The 20070-nt window shown below is 34.2% G+C and overlaps 2 protein-coding genes, 1 long non-coding RNA gene and 1 other non-coding gene across 4 annotated transcripts; 3 read left to right on the top strand and 1 right to left on the bottom strand.

Moving 5' to 3' along the window:
• The first annotated feature begins 883 nt into the window (after positions 1-883).
• Positions 884-1409, top strand: LOC140862065 (uncharacterized). Its single transcript, XR_012143722.1, has 2 exons — positions 884-1049; positions 1130-1409. It is a non-coding gene; the product is annotated as an uncharacterized lncRNA (long non-coding RNA).
• A 134-nt stretch (positions 1410-1543) lies between these two features.
• On the bottom strand, positions 1544-4201 carry LOC140862064 (two-component response regulator ARR17). Its single transcript, XM_073265068.1, has 5 exons — positions 3108-4201; positions 2663-2745; positions 2212-2292; positions 2052-2122; positions 1544-1962 (listed from the first exon to the last, which is right to left on the bottom strand). The coding sequence occupies exons 1-5, from the start codon at positions 3247-3249 to the stop codon at positions 1854-1856; spliced, it is 486 nt and encodes a 161-aa protein (XP_073121169.1). The 5' UTR covers positions 3250-4201; the 3' UTR covers positions 1544-1853.
• A 508-nt stretch (positions 4202-4709) lies between these two features.
• Positions 4710-4781, top strand: TRNAH-GUG (transfer RNA histidin (anticodon GUG)). The gene has a single exon. It is a non-coding gene; the product is annotated as a tRNA-His (tRNA).
• A 10640-nt stretch (positions 4782-15421) lies between these two features.
• LOC140862935 (uncharacterized) lies at positions 15422-19824 on the top strand. Its single transcript, XM_073265963.1, has 2 exons — positions 15422-17393; positions 17847-19824. The coding sequence occupies exons 1-2, from the start codon at positions 16003-16005 to the stop codon at positions 19300-19302; spliced, it is 2847 nt and encodes a 948-aa protein (XP_073122064.1). The 5' UTR covers positions 15422-16002; the 3' UTR covers positions 19303-19824.
• Positions 19825-20070: the final 246 nt, after the last annotated feature.

Below are 20070 nucleotides of genomic sequence, written 5' to 3'. Positions count from 1 at the left end.
TTTCGAATTTATTATTTCTATCCAAAAGCCAGCCCACTTATTCCCATTTATTAAATAAAATTATTTTTTTTGAATTATATATATTATTACATTCTTTAATAATAAATGAAAATTTTAAAATAGTAATATACAGTAAAAGAAATATCATATCATCCAAGTTATTTTATCTAAACTAGCGAAAAATGCACACATTTTGCGTGTGTAAAAAAAAGTTTTTTGTATTTATATATATTTTTAAAAGTAAAACATAGAGCAGTGAAAGAGATTTAGTGGGTAGTTGAGGGTAATTATGGAATAAATAATTTTGGTGTCCTCAAAGTAGTTATTATAGTGTGCTCATCTTTTTATATAGTAGTATAAATAAATATTCAAAATAACGATCTAAATAAAACCATAGAAAATCATCTTTAAAATTCTAAATTTTAATGCAATTATTTTATAAATACTTAATTAATATCGAAAAACAATGCATAGACAGAATTATTGATATATTAACTAAAGGTGGCCACAACGCGCATTTAACACGATTCATAAGGTTCTCCATTTCCCATACCAATAATTCTTCCTCCTTGCCCACCGGGGCATAGGCGAGTTGATAAGGCTTGAGGTGACGTGAGAAAAAATTTTCCAGCGTTGCGGGTTCGATCCTCGTGTAGAGCATATTCCTCATTGAAATATTTGGGGGTATGCTCTGGGGGTTGGACCATGTTGTTCCCTCCCTCAGGTCCCTGCCTACTCGTGCACATCCCTCGATTTAACCCCCGCATGAGCCAATGGGCCTCTGACTCATGTGGGATGGGGTCCCCTTCAAAGTCAACCTTTTTTTTTTTTTTTTTTAAATAATTCTTCTTCCTTACTCCTTAATCAACCATTTCCTCGTAAATCCTCTCTCTCATATATATATATATATAGACACACACCAATTCATCAAGAAAAAGGCTTCAATTCATCCCTGAAAAAAGGGCTTCAATTCAAAAGGGCCATCCAGGTAAAAGGCAGCCATAGATTTGCTGCTGCAAGCCTGCAATATGTGTATCAAGATTCTCAGTGTACTGGAATTCTTGGATTTGAGTTAATTTTCTTTTTTAATTATTGATTTGCATAATTTATTTTTTATTTTTTTTTTCAGATTTAAATACGAAATGGGACACCATCACCATCACCATCACCACCACGACCACGGTCTCGACTACGACGATCCGATGGTGGCTTGCTGCTGCTGGCCATGTTTATTGGTTTCCTCTGTGTTTAGAATGATAGGGAGATGCATGTTTGTTGTGTGTTATCCTGTGCTGCAGTGCTGCGGATTGGATGATCGTAGGCATCATCACCACAACCATTTTTATTAGTATATTTTCATCTTCATGTTATGATTCTTTGAGATTATTCATTGATAATTTTTTCTTTTTTGTTTTTGTTTTTGTTTTTGGTGGGTTTGATTAATATATCATAGTGGGATTAATTATTTTTGACTTAACATGCAAGAAGAATGACTTCTCTTACATTTTGTGATCTCTACAATGTGACGCCAATTAACTTCATCATAAAACGTTAAAGGCACACTTTTTATGATACATTCCTTTGATTTTGGATGCATCTGATTCATCCAACTGCGTTGTAATGGTTCTTGTTGTAAGGGTTGCACCCTTTCCGGCATATGTGAATGGGATCGATTTCGATCTCGAGTGCAGGAAACTAACTCAAATGACTATAATATTTGTAAATTATGGCATAAAGAAGAAGCAAATCCACACTGATGTGTTGCTATAAATGAAGAAACTAACTGAAAATTTGCTTCCTTTATCAAGAAAACACTGCCTAAGAAGTAAGAACAAAAGTACTCGAGAACTGAATCAGACAAAGATTTTTGAGGATGTTCCGACTGAGGATTGTAGCAACTTCTTCACATCTGAGTATTTAAGAGGCTTTAGCATGAACATTTGTGCGCCTTCCTCTAAGCACCTATCGATTCGAAGAATTAGAATGAGATACCGTAACCGTAACATGTGCAGAAATATATCTGGAACTCAGACAAGAAACATATGAATTACTTGTTTATACGAGTTGGGACGTTTTCGGATGACATTATGACAACAGGCACATCCTTCATGACTGATGATTCCTGCTTAGGAAGATTTCAACATGAATATTTCGACTTCTCGTTACCAGTCAAGTGAAATTATTCTACATTGGGAGTTCATAACAATTCACCTTAATTTTCTTGAGCAGTTCATATCCGGTCATTCCCGGCATGCAATAGTCTGTGATAATCATATTCACCTTTGAGACCTGCTGCATTACAAACAGGAACAAGGGATTTAAAAATGTCAACATTTTTGCGCGATGAATATGCAGAAAAGATTCCGAAGAACTGGATTGGGATTCAGTAGTTGCTAAATGGTTAAATGCTCTGCTAATATCTATAGAGCTGCAGCAAGTGAACAATCAAGCCGCTTGGCCAAAGCTCTGACTTATCAAGCTCAACGTCTTACTTCTTTAGTGCCACCATAGTTTTATAGTTTCCAACTTTTCAAAATATTCAGGGAGTTTGTACACATGTGAGCCTAATTCAGTATTTCGTTTGCCAATCAAATCGATCGAGATCAAACTAAGATAATAATTGTGTCAAATTTATGTAATGCTTCCATAACAAGTTGCTTACTTTGTTATTCACATTGCTGCTCTGGTTGTTATCTCCTAAGCCAAGATACTCTAATGCCCTTAATCCATTTTCTGCAGTAGTCACTGCAAGAAAGCCATATATAGGTACATAAACTCAATGAAACCATAGCCGAAATTTTTGTTAAATAAATAAAGAAAGAAAAATTCTTTTTTGAAAAACAAAATTTTTAAAAAAAATCACACAAGCAAAATTCTTAGATTTTTTCCCATGCACCATTGATTTTGTTTCATTATCTTTCAAGAAACAAAAAACATCAGTATAAGCTTCTCACCCCAAGCAAGCCTCCAAACGATATTAAGCATGTGATTTGAAAATAAATTCATTTCAAGAAATATACACTCTACATAGCAATGAGCCTATGAAGGCATTTACACAATGAAATGGAGACAAATTTTATCCCAAGAAGATGGAAATTTTCCGTTACCTCTGCAAGATGAACTCTTGAGCAATTTCTCAACAATTTTACGATCAACTAAATTGTCATCAACCGCAAGAACATGAGGTTCTTCGACATCACCCACCATTCCCTCCGCCAAATCGTCCGAACCCGAACCCGAAGTATCCATTTTTATCACTTTCTTGACTATAAAGCCAGAACCCAACCTCAAAATAGCACCAAAAAACACACCAAATAATATCTACAAAAACTGAAATCGAAAGCCCGCCGAGGAAGAGAAGGAACACAAAGGCCTAAATGTGGTTGGTGGTATTTAAAGAGGATGAAATTAAAGACCCTAAACCTTTTGTGTTTTCAAGAAAATAATTCAATTCCAAAGTTTGTCACAGATATTTCGTGATCTCCTTAAGTTTCTCTGGATTTGATGCAGTATTCAATCACCAATAATATCCCATTTTTGTTTCGAAAATAAAAGCAAAATCCCACTCTGTCTACCTATTTTTTCCTCCTCATACCGTATCAAAATCAGTATCAGAATCAATATCAGAATCTCCCCACTGCTCCATGAGATCCTACACTGATGCTACTACTATTATACTAATCTTTAATTTTCTCGAACTGGGTCTTCCTATTAATAATCGTGCCATATATTCACAGGATTTTCATCGAAAATATGGTACATCATCGAGAATTACAAGAAATCCAAGGCAAAGTAGAGGGGGATAATGTGAGACATTATTGTCTTTGGCATCAGCCACAATTAATTTTTGCAATAAATACAGTGGATTTATTGAGATTTAGCGTAGCTATAGCCATAAATGATGAAATCACACAAAATTTAGGCACTGTTCGAATCTATGGAAAAGATGAGAGAAACGGAAATGGAGCCTTCAAACAAAACAAAAAACTTGTATTTCGAAAATCTATTTTAATAAATTTATACTTCACTTGAAAATTTCAAATTCCACCCCTAAAAACATTAAAATTCTACAATCTCACCATCTACTCTTATTTCCGATACAATTATACAAAAGATCTCATGGTCTATTGACAAAAATGAATCTCTAAAAACCAAATGGCTTTAAATTCAAATCCCACGTATGTGGCTAGTATATAGGAAATTCGAAACACAAAAGAAAAGGCTAAAGTATGCTATAAACGGTGTGTAATAGACTATTTGGATTGAAATATATGTTTCACGGTAGACAAGTTTTTGAAAAATGTAATTACAGTTACAACTTACGGGATTCTCGTGTATGCATTGATGACGGTTTAGAAAGTTAATTAGGATCTCGGGTGTTAGCTATTGACAAAAAGACGATGTGTAATAAACTAATAAAATATATAGTTTTATAGGTTACTGCATTACTTCAAAAATGTATCTAATATTACATAAATAAAATGATAAATATACACAAGTGTGCCGACCAATGCCCATCATCAACTCGACCAAATGTTTTGAACTTGATACGTTTCATGTGATTCGAGATGTGTAACAAGTGATTCGTGTGCGTTGGCACGTTTTGATGATTAATTAATTAATTAATAAAAGTCAAAGGCGACTCCACATGCCTATAAATTGGAAACATATGTTTTATTTATCTTATGTTGCAGAGAAGAAGACAAAAAGTGGCTGTAGTTTAGTGGTGAGAATTCCACGTTGTGGCCGTGGAGACCTGGGCTCGAATCCCAGCAGCCACATTTTTAATTTTGCAATAATTAATAACCCTAATTTCTATAAAATTTTATTATTTTTGTTTTTTGAAATGCAAAGACCAAAGAGTTGGTTTTTTTTTTTTTAAATTACAAATTCATATTTTTTTAAGGATACAAATTCATGTAATAATTTTCGCATTTATAATCAAGAGTTCTTCTTGGTTTTACTATGTATTAATTTTCGCATTTATAATCAAGAGTTCTTCTTGGTTTTACTAATTGTATTCCTAAATATTATTTCATAGAAATTATGCGAATTATTTTTAATTTTTAGGTAAAGATTGTAATTCTGTATCGAGGTAATTAAAACTATAGTGTATTGAGGAAAAATATTATAATATAATTATTATAAAACTACTTTTGAGTGATGACCATTTTATTAAATACAATACATTCCCTATAGATCAATGTTAACCTAGATACTAAAAAGTATATTTTGAAAGAAATAAAACCTATTGGCAAAAACATTTTCTTTTCATTTTCGTAGAATGAATACATGAACATGATATATCACTAGCTTTAACACCTATATTTAATGCTATTTTATATAAAATTGGATGTTGAAGAGGATTTGTTTTTAAGCTATTATTACGTGACCAATAAGAACTCTTCCCATTCTTTAAAAAAATAACTCTTCCCATTCCCTCAAAAAAAAAAAAAAATCTTCCCATTCTTTCAAAAATAAATAGATACAAAAACTCTCCCAATCATTGAGAATTTTAGAAAATTGAGCAAGCTAAGGTACCATCAGAAACATGAACAATATAAAATCTTTATAATTTTTGATAGATTTTGTTTAATCGATTCGAATGGATAACTTGAACAAAAATTATCATCATTCGGGCTTGGAAGCCCTCCCAAACCACTCATTATACAATTTTTTTTTATAAAAAAAATCTAACCATGGAAACCCAAACAAAGAAGTTGTGCTACCTTTACAGTGAATTTTGTCAATAAATTTAAGAAATTATAGGAAAAAGGCCTCAAAAGTAAAAAAGATGATGCCTGGCCATCCTTGAGACTTCACTTTCAACATTATAGAACATTTACTTAGTTCAAAAGATAAGACAAGTATCTCGTTTTTATGTCCATGTTTGTTTTCATTTTTAAAAGGGTTGACCCTGAAGGAAATCTCATTCCACATGAGTCAGAGGCTCATTGGCTCATGCGGAGAGTAAATCGAGGAATGTGTACGAGCGGCAGGGACCTGAAGGAGGGAGCACATGGCCCAATCCCCAGAGCATACCCCCCACAATATCAGCAGGAAATATGCTCCACACGAGGATCGAACCCGCAACGCTGGAAAATTTCTTCTCACGTCACCTCAGGCCTTACCAACTCGCCTATGCCCCTGTGGGCGTCCATGTTTGTTTCCATGTTCACATCGAATACCGCAGATGGACGAATCCCATGTCGTAGATGGACTCAAATACAATAGCCGAATCATGTGTTAGATAGGTAATGTTTAGGAGAACTTTTAGGAAACACTTATCTGATTTTCATTATGTTAAGAAAAAAATGAGAAGTGTTTTCTAAAAATTCTTCCAAGCAACACTTTAGAAGTTTTGCGGATAAGAGAACGTAGTAGATATTGTAGCTAGGCTAGCTAGTTGGTGGTTTAATCGGTTTGTATAACCCCATGAATTTTTTGCTTCCAATTTTTTTATTTTCTCATTTTTTGAACAGTATTTTAGGAGAATATTAAATGATATTTCTTACATATCTGATATCACTTTAGTCGGAAGTATATTTTTCGATCCCAAGTAAATATTTCATTGAAAAATGATGTCCACATGATCAGAATTTAGAGGGATGCATATATTTTGAAATCATATTTTTTGGTTATGTCATCCAATCAAATTTATGATATCACTATTTAAAAATAGAAGCATGTTATTTATACTCTAAAAAGTAAGAAGATGAAAAAAATAAGTGAAAAACTAAAATTGCAATACGAATTACAACAATATGATCGGGTACATTTTTTTTCCAAAAAACCTGAAACGGATATGCTTTCGGAGTCAACCATTATTCTAAGTGTAAATTGCTCAAAAATTCCCAATGCAAACATGTTTTGCACCATACTCCCTAGCCATTTTTTTGTACCACATTTTTTGTTAAATTGTACCACATCTTGTATGGTTTTGTACCACATCTTGTATTGTTTTATACCATATTTTATGACTAGGGACCCCAAAGCAAAACATGTTTGCATTTGGGGATTTTTGAGCAAATTGCCCTTATTCTAAACTTATTATTATTATTATTATTATTATTATTATTATGTTAACAAAAGTTTAATTTATGAGATTGAACCCTTATCTAAGACAATCTACAGAGTCTTGTTGAAATATTTAGGAAATTGAAGCCAAAAATACTTGCCACGAGTTTCCACTACAATTCCTAACGAAAAGTCGAAAACGCAATAAGCCATTTCAACTTTGTCATTAATATATTAACAAGTAAAATAATTCGGATTCATAAATTTAACATGTGCTTGAATCTTGCTCCAAAAGACTTTATAGGGTCAATTCATTTACAATTCCAGTACAAATATCATTTCATCATGGTTCGTATCCATTTATACATTTAAGTATCGTTTGATATATGTGATATAATGAATTGTATAGGTTCTCAATTTTTTCTCTTCTTTAATTTCAAGCATAAATCGCACAATTGTTCCATTTAAGTTTGTGAGATGACTACAAAGAAAAATAATGGGGAGGGATCCATTAAGAAGATGTTAAAAGGCAATTATGGGGAGAATGTTTCACTTTATTGTATCAAAACCATAATTCTCTCTCTATATATATATATATGCAATAAAGTAGTAACATGACCATGTGAATTCATGATAGTCATACTCATATATTCAAATAATTTATTTTCTTTTATCTAAATAAAATAAGATAATAATATTTATTAATTAAACTGTTTTAAAAAGTAATTTCTAATACTCGGATATATATTAAATACACGTAACATGTGCTCGAGTGTGTGAGTATTATTCATTCAGTTTAATGTTCGTTTAGATGTTGGTTGTGACATCTGAAGCCAAACTTTATAAGGCGGTATATGATTTTAAATATGTATGGTTACTAATTAAAAGATGAAAATCTCACCAATGGATATACGTAATACGATGAATAACATGAATGAACCGATAACATGCCAGAATAGGAGTTACAAAAAATTTGATAGCTATTACTCATTTCAAGAAGATGCATTTTCTTTCCGAGAGCTCTTTATATAAAAATTTCAAACTTAAGTGTGTTTGACTTTAAGCAATTATGGAATGGGTGACTCCCGTGAAATTTCTCAGACTACATGAGAATGAGGATATAAGTACGTTGAAAAGACTCATCTTGATACAAGTGGACAGTCGTCGAATCTAAAGCGTTACATATCGACATTGATATATTACCTCAAGGAGTTAGGTTACAATAACCATTTTGTTTGTTGAGATGAGGGAAAGCGATGCATAAGAACTTTATTTTCTTATATAAGTTTTTCATCAACTTTAATCGTAGAAAATGAATTTAATGTTCAGTAATAAAAAACATGAAAAAAAATAAAAGAAAAGAATAAAAAAAATATGAATCGAAAAAAGAACGTAATAATTGTTAAATCAAAACCATGAACAAATAACCAACCAAATTGTCCTAGTTGATAAATTAAGAATAAAGAAAGTAAAGCTTGTTTTGGAGCGGAAAATATGATTGTATTATAAAGTCGAGGATAAGTAGAGTGGTCGGGAGATCGATATATTACTCTCTACATAATGCTCTTGACATTCAACCATGCAAATACAAAATGTTTGTGATTAAAATTTAATATAAAATATAATTTGATTACATTAAAATATAAAGAAAAAGACTATTTCAAGAAAATTGCTGATATTTTATTATGTTATGCTTGTAAGGTGTTATCACAAAAATCAGGATATTATCGAGAAGGACAATTCGAGGGGAAAAATGATGAATTTTTATTTTGAATAATGTAGGTTTATATATATATGTCGTTATTGTTGTGAAAAAGTAAAAATTTATGGTAAAAAGTAAAAACTCTCAAACTCAAAATATATCAAGCTCTACACTTTATAATATTTTTCTCTCAACTCAATTGTATTTTTCATCACAAATGAAGACCTATTTATAGATCCACATTTGAGATTAGTCCAAAAATAAATACATCATCATCTACATCATCACACACTAATTTTTCATATTTTACAACTCAATATTCAACATTCAACATTCAATATTCAATATTCAACATAATAATAATAATAATAATAATAATATAATTTTCAGCACTCCCCCTTGTGATGATGATCGTGATATGATGACTGTCTTCATTACGTGTTTTATACTGCCTCGTTAAAAACCTTACTAGGAAAAACTCAGTGGGATAAAAAACATAGTAAGGGAAAAAGAGTGCAGCCACGTAAACTTCTCCTCATGTTAACATGAGTGATTCTTCACATATTCCGCAGATTGCACATCCCAATGTTGTATATATGCTTTCTGAATATCGTCGTGGGAAGTGCCTTTGTGAAGAGATCTGATGAGTTCTCACTTGATTGAATATAACATATATCAATATCTTTATTCTTCTCAAGCTCTTGAGTGTAGGCAAAGAACTTTGGGGGTATATGTTTTGTTCTGTTACTTTTGATATATCCTTCTTTCATTTGAGCAATACATGCAGCATTGTCTTCATACAACGTCACAGGCTTCTTGTCTACTGATAATCCACAAAAAGTTTGGATATGTTGTGTCATTGATTTTAGCCAAACACATTCACGGCTTGCTTCATGTAGCGCAATAATCTCAGCGTGATTTGATGAAGTTGTTACGAGTGTTTGTTTCTGTGAACGCCAAGAAATTGCGGTGCCTCCACGAGTAAATACATATCCGGTTTGGGAACGTGCCTTATATGAATCAGATAAATATCCAGCATCGGCATAACCAATGATACTTTAATTGGTGTCTTTTGAGTACAAAAGTCCCAAATCTGTCGTTTCTCGTAGATAACGAAATATATGTTTAATTTCATTCCAATGCCTCTTTGTTGGATATGAACTGAATCTTGCCAATAAATTTACAGCAAAAGATATATCTGGTCTAGTGCAATTTGCAAGATACATAAGGGCACCAATGACACTTAGATATGGTACTTCTGGACCAAGAATAATTTCATCATCTTCACATGGATGTAATGGATCCTTTTCTATGTTTAATGAACTTACAACCATTGGAGTACTTAATGGATTTGATTTATCCATATTAAAACTTTTAAGGATCTTTTCTGTATAATTTGCCTGGTGAACAAAAATTCCACATTCTTTTTGTTCTATTTGCAAACCCAGACAGTACTTGGTTTTTTCAAGATCCTTCATTTCGAATTCTTCCTTCAAGTACATCATAACCTCTTGAATTTTTTTATTCGTTCCAATGATGTTTAAATCATCAACATATACAGCAATAATTATACATCCGGATGTTGTTTTCTTGATGAAAACACAAGGGCATATTGGATCATTTACATATCCCTTTTTCATCAAGTGCTCACTTAGCCGATTATACCACATTCGGCCGGATTGCTTCAACCCATATAATGATCTTTGCAATTTTACAGAATAAAATTCTCTAGGTTTTGAACTTTGTGCCTCAGGCATCTTAAATCCTTCAGGGATTTTCATGTATATATCATTATCAAGTGATCCGTATAAGTAAGCCGTAACAATATCCATCAGACACATTTCCAAATTTTCAGACACTGCCAAACTAATCAAATATCGAAACGTAATTGCATCCATAACAGGAGAATACGTTTCTTCATAATCAATTCCAGGCCTTTGAAAAAAACCTTGTGCAACAAGTCTAGCTTTATATCTTATTATTTCATTTTTCTCATTTCGCTTTCGAATAAAAACTCATTTGTTTCCAACAAGTTTTACACCTTCAGGTGTGAGGACTATAGGTCCAAAAATATTGCGTTTATTTAGCGAATCCAATTCAATCTGGATGACATCTTTCTATTTTGTCCAATCATGACGAGTTTTACATTCACCAAAGGATTTTGGTTCATGATCCTCGGTTTCATTTATGATGTCACATGCCACATTATAAGAAAATATCTCATCAATATCTTCTATATCTCTTCGGTTCCATATTTTTTCAGTATTAATATAATTGATAGAGATTTCATGATTCTCGTCAGTTTGTGGTTCTGACAGAACATTTTCATCATCAGGTGTTTTTTCTGGAACACCATTTTCTATTTTATGATCATCGTGTTTCTCTATGTCTTTTCTTTTTCGAGGATTTTTTATCCTTGGAACCGACTGGCCTTCCACCCTTCAAGCATTTTATGACATCATGAGTGTCTTCAATTTGTTTCTTTGGAATTTCAATTCGAGCAGGGGCATTTACATCATGTATATATGATTTTGTTACCCCTTTTGTGTCTGCAAATGCATCTGGCATTTGATTTGCAATTCTTTGCAAGTGCATAATTTGTTGTACATCTTTCTCACATTGTTTGGTCCTTGGATCCAAATGTAACAATGATGGTACATACCATGTGATTTCTTTTTCGATGTGTTTCTTTTCTCCCCCTAACATTGGGAAGATTTCTTCATTAAAATGACAATCAGCAAAACGTGTTGTAAACACATCGCCTGTCTGAGGCTCAAGATATCGAATGATTGATGGGCAATCATAACCGATATAAATATCGATTTTTCTTTGAGGACCCATTTTTGATCGTTGAGGTGGTGCAATAGGCACATACACCATACATCCAAAAATTCTCAGATGAGAAATATTTGGTTCTTTACCAAATGCAAGCTGCAATGGGGAAAATTTATGATATGCACTTGGTCTGATGCGAATTAATGCCGCAGCATGTAAAATTGCATGTCCCCATATAGAAATAAGGAGTTTTGTTCTCATAATAATTGGTCTAGCAATCAGTTGTAGACGTTTAATCAATGATTCAGCTAATCCATTCTGTGTATGAACATGAGCAACATAATCAATAGTAATTTCCATTGACATACAATAGTCATTGAAAGTTTGGAAAGTAAATTCTCCAGCATTATCAAATCTTATTTTTTTGATTGTATAATCGGGAAATTGATTCCGCAATTTTATTATTTGAGCCATTAGTTTTGCAAATGCCACATTCCGAGTTGACAATAAGCATACATGTGACCATCTGCTGGAGGCATCGATCAATACCATAAAATATCGAAATGTTCCACATGGTGGATGAATTGGCCCACAAATATCACCCTGAATACGTTCAAGAAATATGGGTGATTCTGTTTGGATTTTAGCTGGCGATGGTCTTATAATAAGTTTTCCAAGAGAACATGATTTACATTGAAATTTATTATTCTGAAAGATCTTCTGGTCTTTCAATGGATGACCATGCGTATTTTCAATAATTCTTCGCATCATTATTGAACCAGGATATCCCAATCGATCATGCCAATTGATTAATATTGAAGAACTATTAACCACCATATTTGATTCGATTGGCCTTATATGTGTATAATGAAATCCAGTAGGGAGCATTGATAATTTTTCAACCACATATTTCTTTCCTGATTTATATGTGGTAAGACACATATATTTATGATTTTCATCAGTTATCGTCTCAGTATCATATCCATGAGAATATATGTCATTAAAATTCAACAAATTTCTTTTCGATTGTGGTGAATATAAAGTATCATTTATCAGAAATTTTGTACCATTTGGTAACAAAAATTGTGCTTTACCACAACCTTCAATCAAGTCTACAGGACTTGATATTGTATTCACCATTGTTTTTGTTGGTTTTATTTCCAAGAAATATCTTTCATCTCGCAGAATAGTATGCGTTGTACCACTATCCGGTGTGCAAATTTCCATGATATTATTTCCATGTTTGTTCATAGAATTTTCCATATCAAACTTCACAAAAATGCAATAAAGAAAAATTAAGTTCAATACAAATGCAAAATATAACATGCTTTATAATACAAGAATGCATGAAAAATACAAATTTGTTACAATCTAGTTCCACCAATTTTTAATCAATGTCTTCGAAATCATTCAAAAAATCTGCAGCATTGAAACTAGTTGAACCAATTAAATGGTCACTATTTTCAACAAAATTGGTCTCTTTTTCTTTTCCCTTTGTCGATTCTTTATAGAGCTTACATAGGTGCTCAGGAGTTCGACAAATATGTGACCAATATCCTGGAGTGCCACATCTATAACAAACACTCTCAGTTCTTTTTGAGTGATTTTCATTTTTACTCATATTTTCATGCTGCCTTTTTGGTGGATGGTTCGTGACGTTCTTTTGAGATGAGTTATTGAAGTAATCTCGATTATTTTCATATCCACGGCCGCGACCACGACCGCGATCATTTTTACGTCCACGCCCACGTCCTCGACCTCGTCCACGACCAAAATCTGGTCTATGCCTTTGATTTTGATTTTCATTTTTCATTACGACATTTGCATCAGGAAATGCCGTTGATCCAGTGGGCCGGGATTGATGATTTCTTATTAACAATTCGTTGTTATTTTCTGCCACAAGAAGACATGCAATGAGTTCAGAATATCTCGTAAAACCACGCACTCTATACTGTTGCTGTAGAGTTATATTTGATGCGTGAAAAGTGGAAAATGTTTTCTCAAGCATTTCCATCTCTGTGACTTAAGTCCACATAATTTTAATTGCGAAACTATTCGATACATCGCAGAATTATAATCACTGACTTTTTTAAAATCTTGGAATCTCAACGTATTTCATTCATCACGGGCGGTCGGGAGTATCACTTCCCTTATATGCTCAAATTTTTCTTTCAATCCTTTCCATAAAATCAGTGGGTCTTTTTCTGTGAGATACTCACATTTCAACCCTTCATCAAGATATCGGCGTAAGAAAATCATTGCCTTTGCTTTATCTTGTGAGGTTGATATATTTATTTCTTTGATGGTATCACTTAGACCCAATGACTCAAGATGCATCTCAACATCAAGAGTCCATTGCATATAATTTTTTCCAGTGATATCGAGTGCAACGAATTCAAGCTTTGCCAAGTTTGACATGGTGGTACTAGAAAAATAAAAATGCATTTTATTAGTTAATTTCCATTAATATGACAATACAAAATAATGGAAAAATGAAAATTACAAGTGCGTATACAAATAGATAAAAAGTATGTGGTGAAAAATCGCTGGTGCGTACAAGACTCGTGAGCATGATGATCATAATCGTTATGAAAAATAGCCTTATAAATGCCATCATCTCCATCTTCGAAAAAACCGAGGATAAATAATTTAGAAAAGGAGTGAGTTTTGATGTGATTGAAAATGAGTTTGAGTGATCATATATATAGGAAAAAAACTAGCCCTTTATGACCGTTTGTGACCGTTGGGTGTAAGAAAAAATCGAGTATGTGTTGAATAAAAATTTATGATAATGATGCAATGCATATAATGATAATCATAATTAAAATGTATATCATATCGCATTATTATAAGATCGGTGTCGTAGACAACCTTTTATATAATATTGTGAAATTATACTAATATAGTTAGTATAAAGTCAGTTACAGTATATCATATCACATTATTATAAGATCGGTATCGTAGACAACCTTTTATATAATATTGTGAAATTATACTAATATAGTTAGTATAAAGTCAGGTATAGTATATCATATCACATTATTATAAGATCGGTATCATAGACAACCTTTTATATAATAACATGAAATTATACAAATATGATTATAATGTTTAAAAATCTTAGAGGCTTTTATACTTGTCGTATCCCTTATCGGGAGTGTGGAATGTTGTCTTAACATCCTCCCAGGATTTATAACAAGTTTTTGAAAGAAAAAACTTATTTTTTTTTCATAACATGATATTATATATTAATATATACACAATAAAAATATATAAACAGTAAAATAAAAATTCTTACTTGTTGAATATTTTTGACTTCTTCTTGTATTTTGGAGCGTTGAAAATTATAGAGAACCTTCGAGCGATCGTGCTGATAACGTGTTGTGAAAAAGTAAAAATTTATGGTAAAAAGTAAAAACTCCAAAACTAAAAATATATCAAACTCTACACTTTATAATATTTTTCTCTCAACTCAATTGTATTTTTCATCACAAATGAAGACCTATTTATAGATCCACATTTGAGATTAGTCCAAAAATAAATACATCATCATCTACATCATCACACACTAATTTTCCACATTTTACAACTCAATATTCAACATTCAATATTTAATATTCAATATTCAACATAATAATAATAATAATAATAATAATAATAATAATAATAATAATAATAATAATAATATATTTTTCAACAGTTATTTTATTTTAAAGTTAATTTTAAATTAAATAAACCCTTTTTCCATCCTATTATATAGACGGGGCCCATGTCCAACCACCACGTGTAATCACAAAATAATAAATCAGCCAAGAAAAAATATTCCACGTGTCACAATTACAGATGGAGATCCAATGGACCCACTGCAGGGTAACATTCCTCCGCTCCCCTCTTCCCACTCTCTTTTGAGCTGTTGAACGTTGGACTCCGACAAAATGTAGAGAGAGAAAAGAAAAAGACACTGAACGCCTTAAATGCTACCAGTGGCCGGAAAACGCCATTTAGTCCTCCACATTTTCCGGCGTACATGCCGGTGACGCTCCCTTTCTGTCTCAGCTCCTGTTGCGCAGAGAATATTCCGGCGAATCTTTCATCACATGCTTGGGCTCACAGTTTTATAAGAGAATCTCTAATAAGTTTTTGCTTTCGGATCTAACCCCTGTGTTCGGGTCTTCTTTCTTCGTTAATGTGGCGGCGTGGTTGTAAGCGTTTGATGCTTGGGTACTTGATTTTTTCTGGGTCGTTTTCATTTTTCCCTCAGGTCTCCGTTTCTAGCCGTTGAGAGTCAAGAAAAGTCGAAGTGTATGCGTACACGTGCTTGTATGTGTTTTGACGAGGTGGAGCGGTAATAAATGTTGGGTTTTTTTGTGGTTCGAAACGGTTGAAAAATCTGCGTCTTTTCAGCTGGAATTTAACGTCGGTGAGCTATGCAGTTAGTGTTCTCTGTTTTTTCTTTAAAGAGGGACACAGAGTGATGCCTTAGACTGTCTGCGTTATTATTTTTACTGATGATGAGGAGCCTCTTTGGAGTTCTTATTTTCATTTGTTTATGGCCATTTTTGGCGAAATCTTTGAGCCCTTCTTTAGACGATGATGTTCTGGGTCTGATTGTGTTCAAGGCTGATGTTATAGATCCATACGGGAGATTGAATTCTTGGAATGAATATGATGAAAAGCCTTGTAAATGGGATGGGGTGAGATGCAATCCCAGATCCGATAGAGTGACTGAACTTGTTCTCGATGACTTTGGGCTTTCGGGAAAATTGGGCAGAGGTCTCCTTCAGTTGCAGCTACTGCAAAAGCTATCTCTTGCAAGAAACAATCTAACAGGGAACGTAAGCCTTAGCACAGCCCAGCTTCCTAATCTGAGGGTCTTAGACTTGAGTGGGAATGCCTTTACTGGTTCAATTTCAAGTGATTTCTTTAGCCAATGTGGGAATTTGAGATCTATATCATTGGCTAACAACAAGTTCTCCGGACAAATTCCTGAGAGTTTGGGCCTGTGCTCGATGCTTGTTTCTTTGAACTTCTCCGGCAATCAGTTTTCGGACGTGCTACCTTTGGGAGTTGGGTCATTATCTGCTATGAGGTCACTTGATTTGTCTGACAATATGTTGAAGGGTGAAATACCAAGGGATGTTGAGGGTCTGAACAATTTGAGGATGATTAGTTTGAGGAAGAATCAGTTTAATGGTGAAGTTCCATATGGAATTGGGAACTGCTTGTTATTGAAGTCAGTTGATTTAAGCCAAAATTTACTCTCTGGTGCACTTCCAATCACAATGCAGAAGCTTAGATTGTGCAAGGATCTCGTTTTAAGTAAAAATGGATTCGTAGGAGTGGTTCCTGAATGGATTGGAGCAATGAGAAGCCTAGAGATCCTTGATTTTTCTGAAAATAACTTCAGCGGCCAAATCCCGGAGTCTATTGGGAATCTTCAATCATTGAAGATTCTGAATGTATCCAAGAATGCACTAACTGGGATCTTGCCTGCGGCCTTAGAAAACCTTGTCAATCTTCTCTCTTTTGATATTAGTCATAATTTATTTGCAGGTAGACTTCCTGTTTGGGCGTTCAAGCTTGGTTTACAGAAGTTTCAGGTTTCAAATAATGAGTTGAGTGGGAGCATTGATAATGCTTTGGATTCAGCATCGGAGAACTCACTGAAAGATCTTTTGATTTTGGATGTATCCAGAAATAAGTTATCAGGTGAAATTCCGTCTGCTATTGGGGGATTTGGAGGTTTGCAGTTCTTAAATATGGCAAGCAATGAGTTCATCGGTAGCATTCCTTCAAGCATCGGAAAACTGAAGGCTTTGAGTGTTTTGGATTTGAGTGAGAATCAGTTGAATGGTAGCATTCCTACTACAATTGGGGATTGCTCTTCACTAATGTTGTTGTGAGTTATTTGCTTGATCTTGTGATCTATTATATAAAATCCATATATGGTTTCTCTATGATTTAGTTTCAACTGTTTTTGTCAATTAAATGTCTGGTGGATGATTGTAATTCTAATCAACTATGTATAACTAGTTCCCAAGCTGCCATCTTGTTGTTACTTGGAGTTGTGTGATGGTGATTTAAGTAATTGTCGAAATGGCTAGTTTTGTAACTAGTTAAATTAGAATAACTTTTGATGGATAACTTTTATATCTTTTTAACAGGTAATTTGATTTGGTTAATTTGGATCATGTCTTTAGCTGCAGACTTATCAATGAAAGAAGCGATGGACTTGTGATTTTAGTTATGAAACATTTCTTCATTTGTAGAGTTAAGTTGACCCCTACGGTTATAAGTTCCGAGCTTTGCTGATCTAACTAAGTTCCATTTTGCCAATGACTGAAATTCACAGGTCTTTAGCTCACAACAAAATAGCTGGATCCATCCCTGTATCCCTGGCCGAGCTTACGTTCCTGCAAATTGTTGACTTTTCTTTCAACAAGTTGACAGGTACCCTGCCAAAGCAGCTGGCAAATCTCGCACACCTTCAGTCATTTAACATTGCATACAACCAGCTACAGGGTGACCTGCCCGCTGGTGGATTTTTCAACACCATTGATCCATCATATGTATCTGGGAATCCATCTCTTTGTGGTGGAGCTGTTAATAGGAGCTGTCCTGCCGTCCTCCCTAAACCTATTGTACTTAATCCCGAGTCCACCGATGCCACACCAGGTGCCATCACCGAAAGTTCTGGCCGTAAGAAAATGCTAAGTATTTCAGCCCTGATAGCCATTGGCGCAGCTGGTGCAATTTTTGTTGGTGTAATTGCTGTCACTGCACTTAATCTTCGTGTACGTGCTTCCACGTCTCACTCTGCCGGAGCCCTTGCTTTTTCAGGTGGAGACGATCTTTTCAGCCATTCGTCTTCACCAAATGGCGATTCAGGAAAGCTTGTTATGTTCTCAGGCAATCCCGATTTTAGTATTGGCACACATTCTCTGCTGAACAAGGATTGTGAGCTTGGTCGAGGTGGATTTGGGTCCGTTTATCACACTATGCTCAGAAATGGGCGTTCGGTTGCCATCAAGAAACTCGCTGTTTCGAGCCTTGTCAAGTCCCAAGAAGATTTTGAGAAGGAGGTTAATAAACTTGGGAAAATACGCCATGATAATCTTGTGTCACTTGATGGCTATTACTGGACACCATCACTACAGCTTCTGATATACGAATACGTATCTGGCGGAAACTTATACAAGCTTCTCCACGAAGGATCTGGTGAAATTTTCCCTAATTGGAAGGAACGATTCAACATTCTTCTTGGGGCGGCTAAAGGGTTGGCTCATTTGCACCAGGCTAACATAATCCACTACAATATAAAATCAAGCAATATATTGATAGACAGCTTTGGTGGACCAAAGGTTGCAGATTATGGCCTAGCCAGACTTCTACCAACACTAGATCGATACGTGTTGAGCAGCAAAATCCAAAGCGCCCTTGGTTACATGGCACCTGAATTTGCATGCAAAACTGTCAAGATAACCGAAAAATGCGATGTGTATGGATTTGGCATTCTGGTACTTGAAGTGGCCACTGGAAAAAGACCCGTTGAGTATATGGAGGACGATGTTGTAGTGTTATGTGATATGGTTAGAGGAGCACTTGATGAAGGCGTAATCGAGGAATGCGTTGATATTAGGCTTCAGGGCAAGTTTCCGGAGGAAGAGGCTATACCCATACTGAAGTTGGGATTAATCTGCACATCACAAGTGCCTTCAAACAGGCCTGATATGGCAGAAGTGGTTAATATTTTGGAGCTTATCGGATGTCCTTCGGAAAACCAGGACGAGCTGGGAGATTTAAGCTAATTCTTTTTGGAGTTTGGAGCAATGAACTTGCTAAAAATGCAGGATGATCGGTGAAGATGAATCCGGTTAGTTCATATTATGAAAGGAGAAGTAGCTGTCTTGTTTGAAATTCTGTGAGAGTTTATGGTGCATGAGTTGAGTTTTATGCAGTTACTTCTCCTTATCATACTGGATTATCGGATTCCTATTCACCGGCTTTGAATTATTACCTCTTATCTAGGTAGATTAATTAAGATGTTCAATGTACAAGTTTAGCACTGAGTTATTTAAGTTCTTCCATCATTATTTAGATGTTCAAAAACCATATAAAATCTTGCTCAGAAACTGTGTATTTCATGTAGACATGTGGAATGGTGTGGGAGTGAGGGGACGACTGAATGCCTTTCTCATTCTTTCTCTAGCTCCTCACTGAAATTTGTTGAAGTCAAGGATGGAAGATTTTGCATTGTTTAGGGATGTAAACGGATCGATCGAGCTATGAACAAAATTTTAAAGCTCGAATATAGTAAAACCGAGCTCGAGTTCGATTCGAATTTAGAAAATTTTAATACTTTTTGAATTCGGTCTGAATAAAGACTCGAGTTTGAGTTCTGTCCCAACATTGAATCAGGACTCGAGTCGAAATGCTTGGACATGTTTACAGTCACCAGATTTGCTTCGTAATGTTCAAATTTTCAACCGGGAAAAAGCAAAATGAGACAACGAAAAATAGAAAACTGTTTGTATAGAAGCCCAGGTGGCAATTGGCAAAGTACATACCTGATTTCA

This window comes from Henckelia pumila, chromosome 4 (genome assembly GCF_033568475.1).
Source record: "Henckelia pumila isolate YLH828 chromosome 4, ASM3356847v2, whole genome shotgun sequence".
NCBI lineage: Eukaryota > Viridiplantae > Streptophyta > Magnoliopsida > Lamiales > Gesneriaceae > Henckelia > Henckelia pumila.
Note: the sequence above shows the minus strand (reverse complement) of the source record. Positions and strands in the feature narration are given on the sequence as shown.